This window comes from Sinohyriopsis cumingii, chromosome 10 (assembly GCF_028554795.1).
Source record: "Sinohyriopsis cumingii isolate HCF-2022 chromosome 10, ASM2855479v2, whole genome shotgun sequence".
Lineage (NCBI taxonomy): Eukaryota > Metazoa > Mollusca > Bivalvia > Unionida > Unionidae > Sinohyriopsis > Sinohyriopsis cumingii.
This window is the reverse complement of record NC_142970.1, coordinates 120,774,043-120,799,330: the sequence shown is the minus strand read 5'-3', so window position 1 is coordinate 120,799,330 and position 25,288 is coordinate 120,774,043. Positions and strand designations below refer to the sequence as shown.

The 25,288-nt window shown below is 39.7% G+C and overlaps 2 protein-coding genes across 2 annotated transcripts in view; both read right to left on the bottom strand.

The window, feature by feature from the left end:
• The window catches only part of LOC149791113 (uncharacterized), a 142,919-nt gene extending 140,478 nt beyond the window's left edge, over nt 1-2,441 (bottom strand). Inside the window, exon 1 of the mRNA XM_089973032.1 lies at nt 2,326-2,441. The gene's annotated coding sequence lies outside the window, so the exon portion shown is untranslated. The remainder of the gene's footprint in view (nt 1-2,325) is intronic.
• Nucleotides 2,442-3,094: 653 nt separating this feature from the next.
• LOC149791112 (uncharacterized) overlaps nt 3,095-25,288 on the bottom strand; it is a 38,039-nt gene continuing 15,845 nt past the window's right edge. The window contains exon 2 of the mRNA XM_089973035.1: nt 3,095-3,858. Coding sequence (XP_089829161.1) covers nt 3,095-3,858 — 764 coding nt within the window. The remainder of the gene's footprint in view (nt 3,859-25,288) is intronic.

Here is a 25,288-nt window from a genome sequence, read left to right as displayed (position 1 = left end):
AACTTGGCCACTTGGAGCCCTGAGACACAAGACAGAAATTTATAGGAGTGTTTCAAGGAAAACAACTAGAAATACCAAAAACAACACAGGTATATAAAATAGATACATACAACACTTGTAGAGAATTATAGGGAAAGAGCTTATGGGAACTTGATGAGAAAAATACATATGAATAGATCAGGGAAGAAACATTAAGAACAAACAAAATATAAGAAATATGAGAATCCAATGGCAAGAGGTGCGGACAATATGTGCAGGTGGGAACACTTTGAAAAGGCAGAGTATGCTCATAAAATATTTAGATAATCTATAGCTTATATGGAAAGGTGGTATTATGCCGCCACATGACAAAAACAATTCCAAAATGTCCACAATGTAAAAGAGCAGATTTATGGAAAGGCATGTTATTGTAGAGTGTGAAGCAAATAAAAAGGAATGGGACATTTTAATACTGCTAATTAAATAAAATGGATGATTCCAGGATGGTAATCTTTTACAGTTTGATGGGATAACACAAAACAATACTTCAAAATATTATTAAGCACAAAATTCAAACTATGCTTAAGTGCAGACAAATACTTACTATAAAGAAATAGAGCTATAAATTAAATTTAGAAAAATTGAACTCCTAAAGGGAGACCACTGTGGGAGATGGGACAATGTTCACCAACCAACCTAGGGAGTAGTACTAGTTAGTGTGTGGTATATGTGCCCCCTCACTCACATGTTGTCGACCTCAAGGTTTTTTGGAGGCAACAAGAATTATGTCATTTATATTTGGCTATAGATAAATATAAAAACAACACAAAATCACAGACTGTAAAATCAAAACATATTGAAGCACGGTTTAAGGATCAAGATATGGAAATACGACAGAACTGAAAATCCGTCCTCTCAAACCCATGAATGAATGACCACCATGAGGGATAGGCCCTAGTTCATTGCTTTAGGGTGTTACCAGCCAATGCATGGGCAGGGTGCTCCTCACTCACATGTCATGGGCCTCAGGTTTTCATGCAAAATACATTTCTCCACAAATAAAAGTATCTTCCTTTACAAATACTATTCATTAACTTCACTATACAGACAAGGGAAACCCACCAGGTTAGGTACAAAACAGTAGCACAGACAAGGTACCTGTGTTCATAGAAAGTATCAGGTGTTGATACCACAGGGCTGTCACATGGCATTCCGTGAAGTTGACAGGTTTTGGATAGTTAGTGATTGGAATCGGTTCAAAGTTCATAATCGATCATCAGTTCCACACATCTTACTGATAACTGATTATAATCGGTTACTACAGGCAAATTTTAATTTTTGCTATGGAGTTATATCTTTATTCAAGCATTCAAAATGTTAATAAATATACAGGAGGATTCTTATATATATATATATATATATATATATATATATATATATATATGTTTAAAAAACAAAAAACACCAATTTAAAAAAAATTCAAATTTATTAACCGAACAAATTATCCACAAACTGATGTCATTAAGTAAAAATAGAACATCTAAAGCTAAAATTCTTAAAACTTGACCAAAATGTTATCCACATTACACAAAATCAAAGGTTTGACTAGTACAGATAATGTCATTTGTCAGAATACTGATTACTGCACTAACAAGGAACCAATAATTCACATTTTACATTTAAACTGAAAAAAGCCACCAAAAAATGTTTACATATATTAACTTGACAGTTTAACAGTAAAGTCATATAATGATTTAAAAAATCTAAGACCAGAATTCTTAAGACTAGATCAAAATGTTACCCATATTACAAGTTAAACAGAATGTACAATAAAAATGTGAATCATTTGTCTGCTTATTCTTGTTTTTGTTACACCCACGCTACCAATAGTCACAGTTTTTGATTAAAAATATTATCAGGTCCACATTGTCACATCTTAAACAAGCTGTCTTTCCTTGTGTTATATTGTTACAGGTTAGAACCCCCATCCCTGGATTCAATGACAGATGCCCCTTTGCAAATAGTCATGGAGCTTCTTTTTGACTATCAATACTTTCTTGTAAATGATTGTTTTAATCATAAGTTAATTTTAAAATATACATACCTACCTACCCTAATTTTAAAACTATTGCAAAGTGGTGAAAACATGTTTTGTTTTCTTTGGTCTAATGGCACGCAACCATGGCTGTCATACAATCTGTATTTGTCATCTTTTAAAAATCTTTTGACACGACCCCCAGCTGCATGTAAAGTACATGTAATCCACGTAGCTTATTATGACTATATCATACCGTTCTTGTACCTAATAATAGATGCATGATTTTCTATAAATTAAATTCCACATACCTTTAAATGGCGAATATTCCTTTTATTTTCTAGTCACTAAATATTCCTTGCAAGATCATTATCGAAGCCCATCAAGAGATATACATTACAACACCAATGTAAAAACGTACGCCGCCATTTTCAGGCAAGGCTAAGCCGTCTGTGTCAACCAGTCAAAACCGGTTTTTACGTCGCGTGCTAAAATTCTCAATGAAAGCGACACCTGGTAGCAAATATTTTTTTTACTACATCTAACAAGCGTGACTTTTTTGTCCATTGATATTTGTGTGTATTTATATTCGTGGGTTTACATTTTTAGATCATAGCCAAGATATGCAATTATTAAAAATAAATAATTAACATTCCTATTTAAATGTAGAATAGTATTAAACTGTATACCAATAACGAATATTTGATTTATAATTTACTTAAAGAAATAAATAAGCCTTCATACATGGCTGTGTTTACACCTGCATACATGGCAGTGTTTGATGCAGACTTTGATCATAAAAATCAATAATTTCTTCTGATTTAATATAAATAAAATTTTATTTAAATACTTTAAAATGTTAGTGTTGATAGTAAAGTTATAAATGCAATTGTGTTTATAAATTACTTAATTAAACAGGCCTACACCTACACACATCACTGTTTTATGCATACTTCAATGATAACGATGTTATTTCAGATTTAATATAAATTTAATTTTATTTAAATATTTTAAAATGTTAGTGTTGATAATAAAGTTATAAATGTGTTGTTGATGTGAATGAAGTAAAAATAAAATATGTTACTTGCCTTGATGAGGTGTTTGGTACTTGGTGATGACATTGTTATCAGCTGTCACGTACAGAATCCCACTGTCCCAGAAAATGCCCCTTGGACGACGTGGTATCCCCTCCGTATGAATGGCCACTAACTGACATGTCTCTGTCAGATGATGAATGGAGTCTGAATCCCCGTCACACACAAATAAATGTCCATCATCATCTACAGTTATTCCACATGGCCATGACAGTCCCTCAGGTTTGTATCTGTATGGCGGTTGACTTGGATTCTGTAAATTAAATCCATACACACCTTTGTCGACAGAGGAGACAGCATCACACGAAATATACACCATGTTTCCTTTTTTTTTTGTCGTCAACCAACTCAACACCCCTCCACAGACTTTGTGTAAATTGTCATTTCGTCCATCTTGTAAAGACACAACGGTCCAATATATCGTGAAGTCTTTCCAACCACAGACAACAACTTTGTCCATGAATCCAGCTACACCTTGACAGACATCAAATGATGGACGTAAACGAAATGTTTTACCCCTAGAAATGAGACCGGAGTCCTGTACCGACATCAGTGTTATACCGTCATCCATAGCCACACACAAGTCCGTGTCATTAACACGACACACGCACCAGGGAATTGACTCCAGTTGGTCAGATGAAGACATTAACATGCCGTCATGGCGTCTGTACACATGGACTTTCCTAGACTTCCTGTCTGTGATGACCAGCTTGTCTCCGACCACAACGATACCAGTAGGGTGAAGTTCGTCTGTAAATAAAAATGATATAAACATCAATAATGACATGAATAATTATATTAAAATAAAATATAACTTATAGACATAAACATAGATTGAATTTATGACTTTAAATAATAGTCAACTGTCATAATTAATCACCACCACCACAAGCATCTGTAAAAATTAGATATTCCACGCATTGTCGTCTGTCGCCATCAGCATATTAGCAGGCACAGCAATTCATCTGTGACAATGACGGATTTGGGGTGGGGGTGATTATATACTTTTAAAGTAAATCAATAGGTAATAATACCATCTTAGTCGTTTTGTTGTTGTTATTAGTATTACAAGTAATTAATATGGATAAAAGTAATTATTATTATTACAAGTAATTAATATGGATAAAAATACTATATGATGGTCGTAGTTGTGTGATTGCATTATTATTATTATAGAGGGATTAAACAGCAGACATCACATGGAACCAGTAAGCACACTATTATAGTTATGTACAGTATTTTAGTACCTTACGTTTACTTTGATATTAGTACTAATTAAAACAATACTGTACAGAGTCATGAGTCATTATAGTGTGATAACTAGTTCCATGTGGAAACTATTGTTTTTCCTGTCATTTTCAATTCATAAACAAAATTAAAACTTGGGTCATCAATACTCCTATAGATAGGTGTAGATTGTGTTAACTCTATCATTATTATTATTAGTATTATTATTATATTATTTCAAGAGGGATTTTGTACCAGACGTCACATGGAACCAGTAAGCACACTATTCTACTTCTGTAGAGTATTTTAGTAACTTTAAAATGTCAGATCTACCGTACATTTATTTACACATACATGTATGTAATGTATTCATTTAAAAAATACTGTACAGAGTCACGAGTCAGTTTCGTGTGATAACTGGTTCTATGTGGAAACGGTTGTTGTTGTCCCCCTATCAATTCTAACTATTAGTACACTAAAACAACTATACAAATAAACCTTGAGTCATTGATATTCCTAGTGATAAGCGTAGATTGCTAACAAAAATTAAAGTTCTTAACCGTAATATTGGGGCGGGGTTAGAGCGTAAAGGTGATTTTTAAATAAAAATTTTAAGAAAGTTCAAAATCAGTCAAGTTCTATATAGATATACACATTTGCTACGTACGAAATACATTTATATATGACTGAAAATGACTACGGGGTTTTCGATTTCTGGCCATAAATTGGAACCAGATGAGATGATAAATTAATATTCATACGCTACATAGGATAATTATTATTGTTTATAATTTTATAATTTTTCTCAAGTAGACCTAATATCATGGATACAATATTCATAGTTGTTTTTGGGGGTAGGGGTATCTCAAACCAGGCAATATTATTTTAAGCTCTTTGAGTGTCAGTTTTTTTGCCCCCTTCCAAAAAAAAAATAATAAATACGAATGGTGCTTTATTACCCTTCAAATGAAATTACCATTGACTACTTTTAAATTAAACATCACACTACTGTAGAGAAGGAGCAATTTTTATACTGCACAATTTATTGCATTAAAAAATAAAAAAAATGTAAAATTAGCTGACTGCTGCAAAAGTTCTTTAGAAATAAAACCGCTGGGCATAAAAAATAAACGAGGGTTCTATAAAACAAGAATAATATATATAAAAATGAAATATACCTTACTGTAAAGATAAAATATACACTACTTGATTATTCATCTAATACGTCCCTGTCATACTCAACAGTTTAACGCACCCTAAATATACCGTTACCCGAATATTTCAGTGAAAATCCAAGTTGGTAGATTCTGTGAATTTCTTCCCTCTCCACTGTGTCGTCTGCTGCTCTCAGTGTCTTACCTCCCTTGCGTTATGACGTTGACACTGGCAGAACGCTGGTGATCAAATTCCACCAGAGAAAATTATACAGTCTGATAACGACATCACACTCAGTATGACGTCACACAGCGTGTTTGAGTCTGTTGATTAATATTTCTACACGATTGATTTTCATGTATCATGAGCGGGATTACATCAACTTGTCTGTATGCAAATACGTGGAGCTGATGTACTGAGGTTTAGATGACACAAGAATAAAAATAACCTTACGGTAGCGACATAATATAAAATGAGCGTGAGGAAATTGCATGATTTCTTGTTTCAAACAAACTCTGCCTGATACATCAATAAAAAAAAAAAAATATGTAAAAGCGAAGACATTAAACATTATAGGAAAATGAGTATGTGTATTCTAAAGTTCTTATTTAATGCAAATCAGGTTTGTTTACAGTATGGGGAAAAAATCGTCAGCTTATAACTGAATTGTTTTAGGTATGATATTGCAATACTATAATTTCCTATTTTCACATTATATTTAAGTGTGTTTATGGTTGTTTTTTTTTTTAATCTTATAAAAGCAATATTTCCTGATTTCTAATTCAATTAAAATTCAACCAATTTCATTTAAATCGATTCTGCTACGATCGAGCCTCCCAAGCCGTAACGCTAAATCATACGTGAAAATAAGTGGAGTGAGAGAAAACATACTGACCTGGATTACGTCCTTGAATCTGAACATACACCAAGTAACCTACAAGAACTTCGGTCCTTATAACCGTATGTGTGGAAATTTTCTACTGTTATGAACGGTGACAAAGATACAATGTTGCAATAACCTACTGAGACCAGATGGCTGTACCGTAAATTCCTTGGCTAGGTGACACACGTATACGCTAATTTAGTTGATGCTTTTTTTTAAAGTTTGCCTCTTAAACCTTATATGGTTCTAATGCAAATCATTTTATGTTAAAATTTCCTAAGTCATCTCCGTCTACTGTATCGCTCCCTGCTTGTTTGTTGATCAGCCTTACGGCATTTTTACCCACCCACCCGCTAATTCGACTCTCTCTCTCTCTCTCTCTCTCTCGCCGTAGATCTATGGTGGTTAAGCTAAGAGACTAATCGACCAACAGAGACATTGACAATAAAGCCAATCGTATCATCAGTAGCTCCCCAACCCCCTCCCATTGTCCAGAGCCCAATTTGGGGGCAAGCGACACGGGCAAATAATGTGGCGTCACAATTTTCAATGATAAATAAGGGATTTAAGTAACTAAATTCGTGAATACGTATCACAGCTGATTTTCTATCTGCAGATGTTTGCTTCTGGCATATGTCGATGTATCTGGACCTATGACGGTACAACTGACTCTCTCGACCGCTCCGGTGGCCTAGTGGTTAGAGCGTCCGCTTCGGATGCGGGAGGTCGTGGGTTCGATCCCCGGCCGAGTCATACCAGAGACTTAAAAAATAGTACTAACAGCTGCCTCGCTTGGCGTTCAGCATTAAGAGATTAGTGTTAGGACTGGTCGGCCTGGTGTCAGGATAATGTGACTGGGTGGGACATCATGCTACATGTCTGCGGCATGATGCCCCAGTGCTAGACATCACTATAAACTGACACATTGCAGACATCGTAGCGATATGACTGAAAAATTGTTAAAGCTACGTTAAAAATAAAAATCACATCACATCACTGACTCTTTCTCTCTCTCTCTCTCTCTCTCTCTCTCTCTCTCAGACACACACACACACGCACACACATAAACACACACACGTCAAAAAAATGTAATGTTGGTAGCGACGGTAAAAAGAGCAAGCCTCGTTTCCTTCAGGTGATAAATTTATGCACATCGTGTATATACTGCAGGGATAAAATTCTAATTCGGTTTACTTTTTGGCGGATGAAAGATTTCAGCAGTAGTGTACCTGTTATATACGTACAAGACAAGCAGATTTTTGTTTTGTGGGGCATGAAACAACAATAACAGCAACTATAAAGGAAAACTAAAATAAACTGAAAGGGAAAAAAACAAAAACAAGAGAGAACTGAATTCGGTATAGTCTTCCATGGATCGCTTTGCCAACAAAGTAAAACCAAACCGATAAATTCTGAGCGTGTACGGTAAATTTTGAGTTCTTAGCAAAATATTGTTACTTCCCGACTTCATTACATTGATATTTTAACATTTCCTCTTAAAGATGCAATCTTTTGACGAAAAGTGTATTTAAGAAAAATGGTTCAATTCATCCTAATAAAATTTACATTTTTTTCACGAATAACCTACGCACGTGTATGCAAGTTTGTCACATAAATAATCTGAAAAAGACATGTTATTCTTTTAAAATTTTTCTTTTTGAAATTACTGAAATGTTTTAGGGTGGTATTCCTCGTTTTCAGATTAGATTTAAATCGTACATAACATTCCCTGATTTCTAATTTAATTAAAAATGTTAACCAATTACACTGAAATCGATTCTGCTGGCCCTCCTACTCTTACGCCATAAAGCTAAATCATATGTGAAAAAATGAGGAGAGAGAGAAGAGAGATGACGATGACGATGATATTATTTTATTCCTTAATTTTCTGAAGATTTTAAGACAAAGTATAGAAATGCAATGAAATACATAGAATCACAAAAATAGTGGATTCGTTACTTGTGAAGTCCTCTGAACTATTTCCCATAGCAAACGAATAAATACATTAATATCATTACTAAACTATATAATATTTGAAAATGTATCAACACAACACAAATAGTTTCCTAATCGCTTTGCAATCCAGTACAAGTATTTCTTTCCTTATATTCTGTGTGAGTTCTCTATTGAATCGAATATATAATATCCTTTATCTTAATGAAATACTTGGTAGATAGTCTGATCATATTTATCCGTGCCTCAACAAAGATACAATGTTGTAATAACCTACCGGGACGTACCGTAATGTTTTTTGCTTCTTAAACGTTATAAAGTACTAATGCAGATCACTGTGTACATTAAAATGTCTGTAGGTCTGTCCGTCTCTTTGTATCGCTAACTTCTCTTTTGTCGATCAGTCTGTACGCCAGTTTTACCCCAGCCAATGCCTCTCTCTCTTTCTCTTTTTATGCATGGCTGTTAAACATACGTGAAAACATGTGGAGAGAGAGAGAGAACACGCTGATATGGATTACAACCTTGAATTTGAACTTGTACCAAGTAACCTACACGAACCTCTGTCGTCATAACGTACGGGATTTTACTACTGCGTTCAACGATAACAAAGATACAACGTTGCAATAATCTATAGAGACCAGATGGCTGTACCGTAATGTTTTTTTGCTTCTTAAACGTTATAAAGTACTAATGCAGATCTCTGTGTATATTAAAATGTCTGTAGGTCTGTCCGTCTCTTTGTATCGCTAACTTCTGCACAACGCCTGGCTAACAGGCGAAGAAGCAATCAACCGTCGTATGATCAGGATAGTGCCTAAATGCCCTTTATGTAAAACAGCAAACTCCACCAAACTACATACGATTGCCCAATGTGATAAAACTAAACACAATAGGATAAAGTTAATAATGGAAATATGCAAAACATATAAATAAAACAAAAATAGCATTTTATTCATAGATGTAGACTACGAAAATAAAATCGTTCGAAAAATTATAGACTATATAGTAACTAAGATGATATCCTGTGGAAAGGTGATAAATATTTTTAAATAAGATACGTGGTACAAATTAGAATATTAACCACAATACGAACTCAATACGTCTTAGGACGAACAGATATTTACCGTCAGGCTGATATAACGCAATTTATGTTGGAACTGGGGAAGAGAGGAGGAGGGAGGAATCGGTATTACAGACCGAAGGGTCAAGTAACGCAATTGCGAGCCATTGCCAAACCCATACCGGAATTTCTCACCCCAGAACAGCCATATTTCAAAGAAAATTTCAAATTATATTTCAAATAATTCAAAAAACCCATATTTTATTTTTTTAAAAGGGAAAGGGAAGAAAAGAAAAAAAGAATTTTTTGTTACAATTTTTAAAAAAAATTCTCTGAAAGAAAATTCTAAAGACATAGTAAGGGACACAGGAAAACTATATGGGGGAAGTAAAAGGCGGTGACATCATGGGGCTAAATCACATGGCGCTACGCGAAGTGGACAGGCACGTCCGGTACGTCCATCTGTCCATACATTCGCACTGAATATTTCTAGATTGATCCTATCCGTCCTGTACTTCGATCTGTCCAAACATTCGTACTGAATATATCTTGATTGATCATACCCCTCCTGTACGTCGATCTGTCCATACATTCGTACTAAATATATCTAGATTGATCCTATTCGTCCTTACTTCGATCTGTCCATACATTCGCATTGAATATATCTTGATTGATCATACCCCTCCTGTACGTCGATCTGTCCATACGTTCGTACTAAACATATCTTGATTGATCATACCCTTTATGTACGTCGATCTGTCCATACATTCGTACTAAATATATATAGATTGATCCTATTCGTCCTTACTTCGATCTGTCCATACATTCGCATTGAATATATCTTGATTGATGATACCCCTCCTGTACGTCGATCTGTCCATACGTTCGTACTAAATATATCTTGATTGATCATACCCTTTATGTACGTCCATATATCCATACATTCGTACTGAATATATCTTGATTGATCATATCCGTCCTGTAGGTCGATCTGTGCGTACATTCGTACTGAATATATCTAGATTGACCATATCCGTCCTGTACGTTGATCTGTCCATACATTCGTACTGAATATATCTAGAATGATCCTATCCGTCATGTACTTCGATCTGTCCATGCATTCGTACTAAATATAGATTGATTGATCATACCCTTCCTGTACGTCCATTTGCCCATGCATTCGTATTGAATATATCTAGATTGATCCTGTTCGTCCTTACTTCGATCTGTCCATACATTCGTACTGAATATATCTCGATTCATCATACCCGTCCTGTCCGTCGATCTGTCCATACAGTCGTATTGAATATATCTAGATTGATCTTATTCGTCCTGTACGTCGATCTGTCCATACATTCGTACTGAAATTATCTAGATTGATCATAACCGTCCTGTACGTCGATCTGTCAATACATTCGTACCGAATATATCTTGATTGATCCTAGCCTTCATGTACGTCGATCTGTTCATACATTCGTATTGAATATATCTCGATTGATCATATTCGTCCTGTACGTCGATCTGTCCATACATTCGTATTGAATATATCTTGATTGATCATATCCGTCCTGTACCTCGATCTGTCCATACATTCGTACTGAATATATCTAGATTGATCCTATTCGTCCTTACTTTGATCTGTCCATACATTCGCATTGAATATATCTTGATTGATGATACCCCTCCTGTACGTCGATCTGTCCATACATTCGTACTAAATATATCTTGATTGATCATACCCTTTATGTACGTTCATATATCCATACATTCGTACTGAATATATCTCGATTGATCATATCCGTCCTGTACCTCGATCTGTCCATACATTCGTACTGAATATATCTAGATTGATTATATCCGTCCTTACTTCGATCTGTCCATACATTCGTATTGAATATATCTTGATTGATCATACCCGTCCTATACGTCGATCTGTCCCTACATTCGTATTGAATATATCTTGATTGATCATGCCCGTCCTGTACGTCGATCTGTCCATACATTCGTATTGAATATATCTTGATTGATCATACCCGTCCTGTACGTCGATCTGTCCATACATTCGTAGGGCCAATCCGGGCTTGTCTGCAACATTGAGAAAACGGGGAGGAGTGTCACTGAACACAGATGCATTAAGTTGGTAAGCTTGTACCTGTTCACATATACATTAAGTTAGTAGTGAAGTGGGGCACCCTACGGACAATGGGAATTAGCATTACAGGGACCTCTGGGTCAATCTACGGACAATGGAAATTTAACATGGCGAAAAATCGTGGGTCAATCTACGGACAAGGGGAATTTAACATGGGAATAAATCGTGGGTCACTCTACGGACAAGGGGAATTTAACATGGGATTTTTTTTAAATTTTAAAAATTTTTTTTTTAAAAAAAGGGGTAGGCAATGGAAAGACTATCTCTTTTCGAGATATATGGGGCCCTGAAAAGGGCCTTTGGGTTTTCTTCTTCTAATTTCTTTTCCTCCACCAACTTCTTATTTTATCTCCAACACTCTTTCTCTTCTTTTTTTTCTCCTTCTCTTCTTTCTTCTCTTCCTCCTCCTCTTCTTTCTTCCTCTTCTCATTTTCCTCTTCTTTTTCAATTTTTTCGTTCCATGTTCTTATTCTTATCTTTTCCTCTTCATCCTCCTTCTCCTCCTTTATTTCTTTCAACAGATCACTGATGATTACCTTCATTTTTCGTAAATTGTTTATCTCCATCTTCACTCGATGGGGACTATATGAATAGTGATCCTCGTTTAGGTTAACCAACATTTGCTCTATCATTCCTAAATTGTCGAGGACGTTTTGCAATTTTTCCATTTTGTCCATTTGGTTAGAAGCCATCTTCTTTGTATTCTTTGCAGAATGGTTTGAACAACGAGCACTGTGGCTTCTTATACGAAAAGCGCGAACGTGAAGGAAAACATCCCCCTAAAACATAAAATGGATCTTACCTAGATGATGACCCAACATCGCGCGAACGTGAAGGAAAACATCCCCCTACTTTCTCATTTCATATAATAAAACCCTAACTATACTCTTCACATACGCTAAGAAACCCATAATCTACTATTCACACTAACATACCTGAGCTCTTACAAACACAAACACACAAACTCATACCCTCACACTATCTAAAATAAGAGTTAGTGTTTATATACACACTACTCTACCTACCCACATTGGCAAATTAATAGTTATTTCTTTTCTTGAGTATTGGGTAGCCCTGAAAAGGGCTGTTTTTGTTTGGAACTTCATCGACACCTGGTTAATGGTGGCACCTTCCAGGCCTGGCGCCACATACACATCTTATCCCCCAGTTACTTTTTACCTTTTGGGGGGAGAGAGCAGAGGCAGGATATGTCGCTTCAGAATCCCAATTTTCGCTCTCTGGGATTTTGAAATTTCTTCTCTCCTTTTCCTCCTCCTCTTCTTTGTTTCTTCTTTCCTCTTTATATCTTCTTTCTTCTTCTTTATATCTTCTCTCCTCCTCTTCTTTGTTTCTTCTTTCCTCCTCTCTTATCCTTCCCTCCTCGACAATGGCTTCCGCGGCCAGTTCATTTAATATGCGCCTGGCATATTCCAGATGCACATGAAGCTCCAACAGTTTCTCAAGTCTCGTGTTCATTTTTTGGTGTTGATCAATCAACAAGGGTAGCTGGACTGCCGAACGAATTTCAATTTATACTGAAAGCGCGGACGTGAAGGAAAACATCCCCTAATAACATAAAATTCATCTTACCTAGATCATGACCAAGAAACAACAACAACGCGGACCTAAAAGAAACACTCGCTCACTTTTTTATGCTACCCATCACTTCAATAGACTATCACATACGCAAAGCAATCCAATCTAACCCCAAATATACACCTCAAACAGCCCAAAAAACTAACATCATTTTAATCTACTATCCACACCAACCTACTTTATCACTTATAAACACAAACACACAAACACATACCCTCATATTTTTAAATAAAGAGTTAGTGTTTATTTTCACACTACTCTACCTACACACATTGGCAAATTAATAGTTATTTCTTTTCTAGAGTATTGGGTAGCCCTGAAAAGGGCTGTTTTTTGTTTTGCTATGGCATTCTTTTTAGTTTCTAAGAATGCGATGTCCTCTGAGGATAGACTTTCTGGCGATAGGTCTGCTTCTTCGGAAAGAGAAGAAGAATTCTTTGGTGTCGATACGACAATCGACAAAGCCTCTGTCAGCTTCAGGTTGCTGCTGTTGCTGCTGTTGCTGTTGTTGCTGCTGTTGCTGCTGTCTCTGAAGTCTGTACTTCTCTGTCCATTCTTCTTTCTCCTTGTTCATTTCTTCTCTGAAGAGCTCTTCTATCAGGTCTTCAGTGATTTTTAACATTCTCACATTCTCTATTTCTTCTGGCTTCGGTATCAGACTGTGTCTGACCCTATGCAGATTCACGTAGGCTTCGTTGAGCTTAGCTAGTTTGGAGCACATCTTCTTAGGAGGATGAGTCGACAATGGATGGCTAGACTGGGAACAACCCGGTTCTTAAAGTGAAAGCGCGGACGTGAAGGAAAACATCCCCCACACGGTTTTCGAGCCGCAACGTTCATGAGAGGGATAGTAAGAAATGAAAGAGCATCAATCCAACATTCTTATAGCTAAACAAACCACAAAGGCATTTTTTTCAAAACACAACATTTTTTATTCAAAAAATCACTTAACACTAAACAACAACATTTTTAACAATAATCCAACACTATAACATCAAACAATTTTTTTCAAATCACTAACATTTTTTTCTTCAAATACAATCTACTTTAAACAAGGCTGACAACGTTGTGAATGAAATTGTGATTTCCACTGTTGGAAGTCATTAGGCCATTGATGGACACTACGTTTCCTAGCTTGAGACAAAAGATAAGCATACTGGTCACAAAACCATCGATCTACTTTCACATCGTTTCTAGCAGAAGAACGAGGATCGAAATGAGTCACTAAATGTTCTAAGGAATAGCCCAGGCTGCGATGATGCAGAAAATACACACAGTACTGTCCACACACCAAGGAATCTGTGCCTTGTAATTTCACGTTATTGAATCGGGTGGTTTGAGCATTTCTTCTCATAAAGTCGATGATATCGTCTTCCAAAGGGGGCAATCCGTACGAATCTAAATATTCCACGCATCCTTCTTGAGGAAAGTAGACGGCTACCCAGTGGGTTCCTGGGAGATGACTATCGTCCGTGTTGATCACGTAAGCTTGATGGTCTTTAGGTTTGCGATGAGGGAGTTCATCTTTAGCACAGACGACAGGATTCCAAGAAGACGTATACGAACTGTGGTTCAAAAGGTAATAAAGTTCCCAGGTATCCATTGTTTTGTGTTTGTTTTCTTCTTCACAGGTAATAATAAGTCGTCAATTCGATCCTGACTTTTTGCTTGAAAATGTCTGACGAATAAACGGTTATTCGTTCTGTTTCCTCACTCTGATTCAGGAGAGCTTCGATACGATGGATCTCTTGAGTGGTTAATGGTGGACAAGAATGTTCACGCAAGTCTTTATACCACTGGTGCAACACGTCTTTGTTCGAGATAAGACTCCAAGCTTCGTCCAGATACTCGTCCAATTTTTCTTCTTGACTTAACATTAGGCATTTATCGTGTTGAATTTGACTGGGATGATCGTTTTGACATCCATAGCAATTTTTCTTGATCAATTCCGTCATTTTGTCGACCAAGTGTTTGGCAAAACAGCAGACTAAATGGGCTTCTTGTTCTGGCCATCTCGACTTCATCATGATCACTTCTTCTTCCACAGTTTCCTCACATTTCATCTCCAAAGTTTCTTCACTAGGTAAAGAGGGATAACAGTCTTCCATGACTTCTAGTAATCTAGAATGACTTCTCTCAAACTGTTGATTTCTATGGTATTGTCAAATTCTGCATACAGGATGACGTTCACTGTGTGATCTGGAGCTGGATGTGCAAACTGAAGTTCCACACGAATCTGGCCTGATTTTATAGGGTGGAAATGTCCCTCGTCGCTGCCTTGGTCTGGAGTGAAATCGAAAGCCCACAAAGCGTAGCCTCCTGCATAATCGTCGTACGTAATGCCGTGACTGGTGTTGGTTCCTAACTGTCCGGTAGCTTCGTACAGGGACAAGTACGACCTCAAATAATTCCCGTCACCAAAGTTAGGTTCTAAAGGCCGGGTACACAAGGTCTTGCCGTCGCGACTGACTTCAATCTTGGTCACTTTGTAATGTTGAAACTCAAAAGGATTTTGTTCGTAGGCTCCGTTGAAGGCTGAATTCTTCACTAAACCAACAATCAAACGTTTGGGTAACTGTCCTTGGAACAGATGATCTTGGATCATGGATCGATGTCCAGCAGGAATGGTGAACGTTTTCACTTCCACACGTCGGATCGGATACTTGGCGGTCGTTCTGCTCAACGTCTGACTGATGTCGTTAGCTACTTTAGGCAGCACTTCCACACGTCGCACGTAGAGTCTGGCATCTTCGATTTTGGTTTTGTAAGTGGCATTTTGTGCAGCCATCAAATGGAAAGCGGGGCTGTTGCGATTCAGTCTCAAGCGGATATCCACCCCGTTCAGCAAATACTTTTCTTGCAACCACATGTCCAAATGCAAGCGATCCATCAGTTCTAAACTACGACTTCCAGCAATTTTCGCTCGTCGGTCTACAAATCCCTTTGAATGTGCAGCATCCGCAGCAAGTACAATAGCGTTGAACTTATTTACTGGGTCAGGCTTCCATACCACGCAAGCATCTAGATGAGTATTCTTGGCGTTTATTCCATACGTCAAGAGATTTTCCAGGTACGCTCGATAAGGGTAAGTATCCATGCTGCTGCTGACCAGTTTGTTATTCAAGTACAAGTCCACTTCGCTGAACAAGGAATGCATGAAATTGTTGACGGGAGCTACTGCATCAGCATTGTCTAGGGCATCGTTGTTCGCTTCGGTTACTTTGACTTTCAAGTACAGGTAACTGCTATTTAGATCGATGTAATCTTCGGGTTGTCCTTTGATTTCGAACTCGATGGGAGCGGAATCGGTCAAAGAGGAGATAGGAAGAAATTCCACCCATTGGGATTCTTGCATTGTCATCATCGTGGGGGGCATGGCAAACAGATCCAGTTCCGTCTTGGAACAAGCACAAGACTCTCGGTGCATCATTTTTCTGTGTTTCAATAATCGAAAACGTCTAAGTCTCGAACGGTTCTTCTTTTCTTGGCCTTTCTCGCTTGAAGTCTGGTGAAAGGGTGTTTTCTTCTTCGTCGTCTCTTTCTGCCTTGTCCTTGCTGAATGCTTGACTCGGTAGCGTGCAGGGCATTTATAGGTGTGTCTCGTCGGCCTAAAATGTCTTTGCCCGTTTGCAGCAAGACATTTTTGCCTGCCCTCATGAAGGCTTCTTTAGGGTTTTGTTTGTCGATGATGACATTTTGGAGAAATTCTTTGCCTTGTGTCAGTGCCGCATCTTTCAAGGCGTGCAATCCGCGTGTCACCATCGGTTTCAAGACTGGAGCCACCGAACGAAAGGCCGATTTTAACATGTCTCCTAAACCGTGTCCTCGCTGTCGAGCAACCCCTCGGTACACTGGATACATGACTTACTTACGAGTCGTGAGAGAACCGTTTTCGAAAATGGAGTTTCACCGTGACTTTTCCTTTGGTGAATGGAATATTTTGTCCCAAATCTCCTTTTATAGTAATGTTGACCGTGTCCAAATACGACTTGCCGACCGGCAAATAGTGAGGATGGACAAATTCGCGGTGGACGTGGTAAGTGTTTCCACCTTCCTCGTCAGCGATTGTGGCAGAGTCCACTTTGAAAGGAATGACACGCAGTAACGGCACGGAGGTGTGTCCCACCACGTTGTATTCCACCACATCGGAATACACAAAGATCAAATTCAGTCCTTGGTTCAGTTCTACCGGGGCATGAAAATACTGGCCAAAAGACTCGTTGCTGTAAATGACGGTTTTTTCTTTTAGTGTTTGTTCTACTTTCTTCCTCATCTTTACGTTACCACCCAACATGTCAAACAATTCATCACAGAAATAGAAACCCATGATTTTTTCTCCCTCAGGAAATTTCATCAGGAAGCGACGAGCTGTTTTGTGGTATTCCAGGGTGACAGCTTTGGACTTGAAAGTCTTAAAAGCTTCCCCAAACACGCCATTAAACTTGGAGGATATGGCGCTGACCAAATGTTGACCACTAAAATAATAGCCTGAGGGAATGAACAACTCATAGTCGGTCCACTTTGGATTGACTTTGTTTTGTTTTTTATGGGGATATTTGTTATTGTCATTCATCCACTTTTGCAATGGTTCGTCATAAACTTCCACCGTAAATTTACTTTGATCGTCAATGACATTCTGGACTTGGGTCGGGTGAATCATTTCTACCAAAGCCACTTCCCAATGGGCTTCGTGATCTAAGGGGATGGCCTGAGGTAATTTGGCCGTGTAACAGCACAACGTGTTGTTGGGAAACACCTCCATGGAACTGTCACTGGGTAAGGTTAAGTAAAATTGGTTTTGGTGACTCATAATTCCAGAGTTCTGTGGCTGTCCGAGGGGTTAGTGGATGTCAGAGGCGTGTCTCCGCCCAAAATGGGGTTTTGGTTGTGGATGTTGGAGTGGTGACTGGCACTGGCACTGGACACAACGTTCCCGTTCGAGGAGAATTTCAGGGAGGGATTGGGAAGCAGGTAACCGATGCAACTGCTCAATAAAATGGTCCACAATTGTTTGTCTCCTTGTTGCAAACTCAAATTGGCGATGGCTGCCCCGATGACACAATACACCACGAAGATTTGGCAGAAAAAGACGATTTGCGTTTTAGGCACACGTTCTCCACACCACACCCACAAGGGTTGTTTTTGTAAATCTTGCACAGAAGAACTAGGGGAAGGAGGAGTGGTTGACGTAGCTGCGTCTGCTGCTGTGTGAAAGGGCATGATGGTCACTTCTTCTTTTTATAGTCGATGACTTGCGAAGCGTCGATCCAAGAATCGAAACTGGGTGGATATCCTTTCCAACGTACTTTGACTTCTTTGACACGTCGTTTGCCCACTTTACGGGTTCTGCGTTCGAGAATGCTTTCGATGTCGTACACGTCGTCTTCTTTTTTGGTGACACGTTGTAACTCGGGCAAATAAAACATTCCTTTGAGTACTTCTCCGTTCATGTCTTCCAATTTATAGACGGCAGGATGACGGCCATGTACTCGTCCAGTGACGCGAAACAATTCGGTCGTCCAGTTAGGTAAGTAACCTTTGTCGAAAGTGCGTTTGGTTTTGCCAATGCGCACCCAATCTCCTACGGTCAACTCTCCACTTTTCTTGGGGACAGCCCTCGTCGGGGACGTACCAAACAGGCGCTCGAACACCAACACTTCGTTCTCGGGGGTCACGTCTTGCGGGGCACGTCCGATGCTTCGATGGTAAGATTGGTTGTACGCTTGCACCAGGTGCGGTAAGATGTCGATGTACTTCAGAGTGTGGTGATGCGTAAAATATTTCCACATGCGTTCTTTCAAAGTGCGTTGAAAACGTTCCACGATGCTGGCTTTGGTTTCGGGATTCTCGGTGGTAAAAAAATGAATGTCACGTTTCTTTAATTCTTTTTGGAAAGCTTGGTTCAGAAATTCGGTGCCTTTGTCCGTTTGCCATCGAAGAGGGTGACGACCGCTTTGTTTCAACACCCGTTGCAGGGCTCGCACTAACTCGCTGCTCGATTTGGAAGTCAAAGGCACGACCCAGGCAAATTTGGAAAAGACGTCGATGACACAAAACAAATATTTGTAACCACGATTGTAGCTGGCCAAATGAGAGACATCGGCTAAATCGGCTTGCCATTGATGATCGATGCCTTCCACTCGGGTGCGACTTCTGGCAAACTTGCGTCGAATGGGTTTGTGCAAAGTGTAGGTAGCTTGTTCTTGTAACCATCGTTGCACTTGAGGTAAACGGAGACTTTTCATTCGCGTTTTGGCAGCACGATACAATTTTTGAACTCCTGCGTAACCTGCAGGATGCGAGGGATCGTAGTAAATGCTAGCTAAGACTTTTTCCATTTTTTTTGTGTTGATTGGTGTCTTAATAAGGCACCCACTCTTGGAAGAGGCTACTCTTTTTCTCTTGGGGTATTTTCTTGGATTGCAAGGCTTTGCGTGTGCGACCGGCAATAGGTGTCGAAGAGGAGGAGGATGTCTGAGCGGGGGATATCGGTTCTTGTTTCACTTCTGTCTTCACTTCTGTCTTCACTTTCTTTTTCTCTTGTGATGAAGAAGGGGTGGCCATCATCTTTTTAATCCATCCAATTCTGGAGGTAGGTGGTGTTGTTAACTTGCGTACTTTTTCTGGTGGAGTTAGAAACCCTTCCTCTTCTTCTTCTCCTTTTTCTGTCTTGACCACTGGTACCGGTACTGGTACTGGTACTGGTGCTGGACTTTTCATCAAGGTCTTAAAATCTTTCAAAGTGGGTAGAGCTGTTTCGTCTAAAGCTTTCTGGTGAAAGAGTTGCAGTCGTTGCAAGAGTTGACCGTACTTTTGCGATTTTTCTGTTTCGGACAAATCTTGGCGATCCATCAAGGACTGCAATTCGTGTTGTAACTGGGACATCTCGCTCAAATTGGGATTGGGAGGTAAATGCGGGGTGCGTTGTTCTTGCCACCGATGGTATTCCATCCATCGTTTGTAAGGCACTAAAGCTAGTTTTCGTCCTTCCATGGGGTTGTCAGGGGTCGATTCTGAGATCTTGGGACTTTCGAAGGCCTTTTATCTTGCTCCCATCAGTCCTCCCAACATGGTTCCCAAGACTCCTTTCAGTATGGGGCCTAACAAGAGAGGCAAAATGCCTCCACGTTGGACCAACATCTTCTTTTTTTGACGAATGGGAATTTTCTTTTGAACCATTTTCCGAAGAACGTGACGATGTTTGCCTAAGCATTGTTTCTGGTGTTTGGACAAAGGGATCGTGCCTTTCAAGACGTTCAAACAACATTCGCACACGGTATCGATGACCTCTTTGGAGGCCGTTTGAATGAGTTTTTTTCGTAGGGGTGGAGAAGCTTTGGACAGGACAGATAACAGGTCCCCATGTTTAGCTAAACGTGGTGGCAGTCCTTTCCTTTTCTTTCCTTGGGGTTTTCTGGAGGGTGACATTTTTTGCTTGTGGGTTCCGGGACATTCACCGAACAGACACTAACGTCGATGACTTAACGCACACCCTTTTATCTTTTTTTTGGGACTATCGCTTTGTCATAAAGGTGACAATGTTTTTCCCAAAATCGCCAAGGAATCCTCCCCTTTGTTGACGCCTCTTTTTCTTGGAACGACTGTGTCTTTTCTTAGGGTAATGTCGATGCTTGGCTAAGCGCTTTGTCGGATGACGCGTCTGCCTTTGTCTCTTTCTTTTGTGGCTTCTTGGAGGTGACATCTTTTACAAGTTCACTGATACCCCGACTTGGTCACAGGCTCTTTTTATACTGGAACGCGTCGCCACTGATTGTCTTTACGTTTTATCAGTTTGAGGACAGGCATGACACGTCGTGCAGGGGTACGCAACGGACTAAATCGAGCCAGTTCTTGCTTGGACAAATCCAGTAAACTTTGTAACATGCCCGATCTTTCATGGACTTTGATTTTGGGAGAAGGTACTTTGTGAGCAGCAGCCACTGCCGCTAAATTGGAGGGTCCTGCCACTGGGGAAGTTCTTTTGGGGGTCATCAACGGAGAAGTTCTTGGTGTAATCAACGTCTCCAAGTACTCTTCAGTTCCTGGTGACATCAACGGAGAAGTGGACAAACGTGAGGCTGCCGGAGACGCTGTGGCAGGTCGTGGCTTGCGAGTGTAAGGTTGCGTCCTGGCCGAAGTGCCTCTCTTGCGACTAGTTTTCTTCTTCTGTGGACTTTTCTTTTTCTGGGGACTTTTTCTCTGTTTCTTTTTCTGGGGGCTTCTTTTCTTTTTCCGGGGTGATGGTGGTGGTGTCTGGTAAGAGGAGGGTCCTGCCACTGGAGAAGTTATTCTTCTTGGGGACCTGGTCTTTTTCTTTTTCTTCTTGGGGATTCGTTGGACTTTTGTCTTGGGGATAACTTTGGGGGCATTAGGATCCCATCTTAAGAGTGAGCGAATGATGACCCCTCCCAGAGTACCGCTCCCTCCAGGTTTCAAAATGATTTGTTTTTTGGTTTGAGTGTCGATGCGGGGATCGGCCAGTTGGACCAAAGCGACTTTGTTTCGATCGAAAAAGCGTTGGGTTTGATGAGGAATCTGAATGATTCCTTGGAGTAATTGACGTGCCGTCACCGTGAACCATCGTAAGACTTCTTTGAGACTAGCTTCTAAGACACGAGCTCGTGTTTGTGGATCTTTTTCTCGACTGATGCCATACAAGGCACGAATCAATTTGACGGGAAGATGTGACTGAAGGGACGTCATGTTCACACTGTGTGAGACAGACGAAAAAGGGTCTGAGGTTTTTATAGATTTTTTTCATGGGGAGTGAAATGAAGTCGAGGACGGAGACGTGTACAGGACAGGCCCTCCGTCTTGGCACCAGTGGTGAAACAAGTGAGTACGAAATCGCAAATCCTCGGGAGTCGTAGGTTTCAAATCGACGAGTAAATAGGCGTGTGGCGTTTGAGTGGCATCGTCGTACGCCTGAGTCAGCCAAGGCGTTCCTAACTGTTTGGCTAAGACTTGTACTTGCGATTTATCTCGAGGGCTTTTAAACAAGACCACGTAATGCGCATTGAGACTGATGGTGCGATGGGCTTTACTTTGTTGAAACAAATTTTGGGTGATGTAAATGACACTGGCATTACGGTGATGCCCTTTGCGCGTAAACCACAATTTAATTTCTTCTTCGTCTTCTCCTAACATGTCGTCGAAAATGACCAAATGGGTTAGACGGGAGTCAGAGACGATGCCATCGTCTTCTTTAGGAATGCCTTCCACAAACACGATGGAATCGCCTTGACTTTCTCGCAAGAGGTTGTACGCCGATTGCCACTCTTTGTAACACCACACGATCCGTTGAGGGGGCCGATCGATCAAATGATGTTTATGTTCGATCAAACGTTTGACGAATTCGGTTTTGCCTGAACCGCTAGGTCCAGCAATGAGCATGTTAAAGGGATGGCGAAGATACAAAGCCTCCCAACTGGCACGATCTAAGTGTTCGTCGATGACTTTGACAGTAGAGGAAGAGGGAGCAGAGACAGCAGAGGTAGCCATGGTATGAGAAATGTCACTTGTGACACTAAAAACAAACAAGACAAGAGTTTATATACTTTTTCAGAACACGTTTATTGAATGTTTCAAATATGAACACGAAAGACAAAAATACATACAACCCAAATAGTGATGTACAGGAATATAAAACACAGCAAAGCGATCAAAGTGGAATATAAACAAGTGTCTGTACAACATGTTTTGGTTAACCAAGATGTCCTAGGGACAGTGTGTAATGTTCTTACAGTCTCTACATGAGGTATTGTCACACAAGTGTCCTCCCGGAATAACCTTTCAGGCATGTCCATGACAGTCCTGTCCTGAAGCGAGTGGTTGTTCTCGGTGACGGGTTCTTCTGGCACCGTCACTAACACAGGTTGAAAAGTAACTTTTTTCCTTGAACAACTCTCGTGCATACTGGGTCACTTCTTGGGTCCAAGCCTCAAAACCCCCCTTTTTCCAGTCACGAACATCTGTCCAATGAGGGTGTAAGTCACAAGCTACACACACATCGTCATACACGTCTTGGGTCGCTAAAAGTTGACGAATCTTTTTTTCCTGTTGAGGTCGAGAAGTATCCAGATGAAAACGCAAGGCTTTGAGCAAAAGGAGTTTTTCGTGACCATTTAAGGCCATGGAGGTGGTAAGTACTGATCGTAAAGAGTCCACAAAGAATCGGCTGGTAAACGAAATCCCAGAAAACAAGTCACTAAGACACACACCACTTGTCGTCCAAAATTGAATGGATACAGTTCTTGTAATAATTGATGGTAATGATCCACGGTTTGAATATGGTCATTGAGTTCCTTCCACGGAATCTGTTGGATGACATGTGACATAAACCGTGGCATGGCAGCCTCTTTTTATATTCTCTTTTTTTCGGATGCAATAGACGTACTTTCTAGCCAGAGATCTTCGTTCTCCAGTAGGGAATCTAAATCTTGCATACTGTAACCGAAACGTCAGAGTTCGTTTAGGTGTTTCCTCTTCCTCTAAGTAGATTCCACGTAAAATATGTTGGTAATCCTTTAACTTGTCTTCCTCAATGTATTGCTGTAGGTGAATCTCGAAGTAACCATAATCATGAACATGTCGATCATTAGCGACCTCAAAGTTTTGAACAATGTCTGACCATTGAAAGAATTTCTGACGAATCAGTTCTCTTATACCATTCAAGTACCAGTGGTTAAAGATCTGGTGACGTATCGGATGCAATTGTTCTTTACGTTTCACTTGTATTTTCACCAGCTCTCGGTAAATGCGTTCTCTCAACTCCACAGGCAAAGCACGAATGTTCTCTTGTAAAGTATCCATGAATAGGTCATACTAAATCCTCTTTGGTCTGACACAAGAAATGTACTCTTTGCACAAACATGGTTTCACTTCAGTGTCGAATTTAAATCGTTGAGTCACTAATCTACACATTACAATTCGTTCAGAAGTTTCCTCTTTCACCAAGTTGACATTGTGTGAAAGATGTTGGTAATTCGTTAACTCTTCCTCTGGAATTCGATGCAATACGTTTACAATGTAGTAGATAGAATCGTCAATACCAAACCATTCCTTTTTATAACCAGGAGGTCGTTGATCAATGTCTGTCCAATGGAACACTTTCAATTGAATCAGTCCTTGTATAGCCTTCAGGTACCAGTGGTTCAAACACCGGTGACGTATCGGATGCAATTGTTCTTTACGTTTCACTTGTATTTTGACCAGCTCTCGGTAAATGCGTTCTCTCAACTCCACAGGCAAAGCACGAATGTTCTCTTGTAAAGTATCCATGAACAGATGATTATGGTAAAAAAGTTACTTCAATGTCTCGGTCCCACTAAAGGTAAGTAATGACAATTCGGTGACCATCGAGCATGTTCTACGTAGGCCGAATCTTGCGGTTCCCAGTGGTGAAGTGACACACCGCAACTGAAGCACTTGACTTTATCTCCTTCGCCCAAGTAGAAAAATCCGGCTCTGGCTAATTCTTCGGGGGTCGGTCCTCCCAGATACTTTGGCCATTTTCCTTTGACCGATTGAAGACGATTTTCAAAGTCGCAGTATTCCGACGAACGCACAGGAAACGAATATTCGTTTTTCACAGGTTCGTTTCGATGAGGGTTGAGTGAAATGGGTAGGAGTTTGCTCAGGGCTGGATGACATCCGTAGGGAGGTAAACGTGAAGGTCGACATTCCCCTTTAAAACGAAACCCAGTAAAATGTCCAAGAGGACGAGCAGCATCGCTTTCGCATCCCACAGGTTTGACACGCACAGCATCACTTTCCATGACAGGGGTAGGGGCACTAAAGTTCCCATGATGCTTTACGGCATCGCTCAGGTCACAAGGTACAGCATCGGTCCCATCGCAAGGCTCACAATCGCACTCGTCTGCAAACTCCGTTACGCAATTACAATGGTAACCACATGGACAATCGCAGTTTCCTTCCGGACATTTTCCGTCGCAATGCATAGGTCTTATCCATCCAATATTAGTCACACTAGAGGAAGATACAACTTTTTTACAATCCCCAAACTGAAACGATGTCTTTTTCAAAGTATTCATCTTGTTCGCTCGGTCTTGGTAGTCACAATGAACTATCGATCTTGACCATAGCCCCCTTTTTATACTAGTCGCAATGCAGTCTCCAGCTTGTACATCTT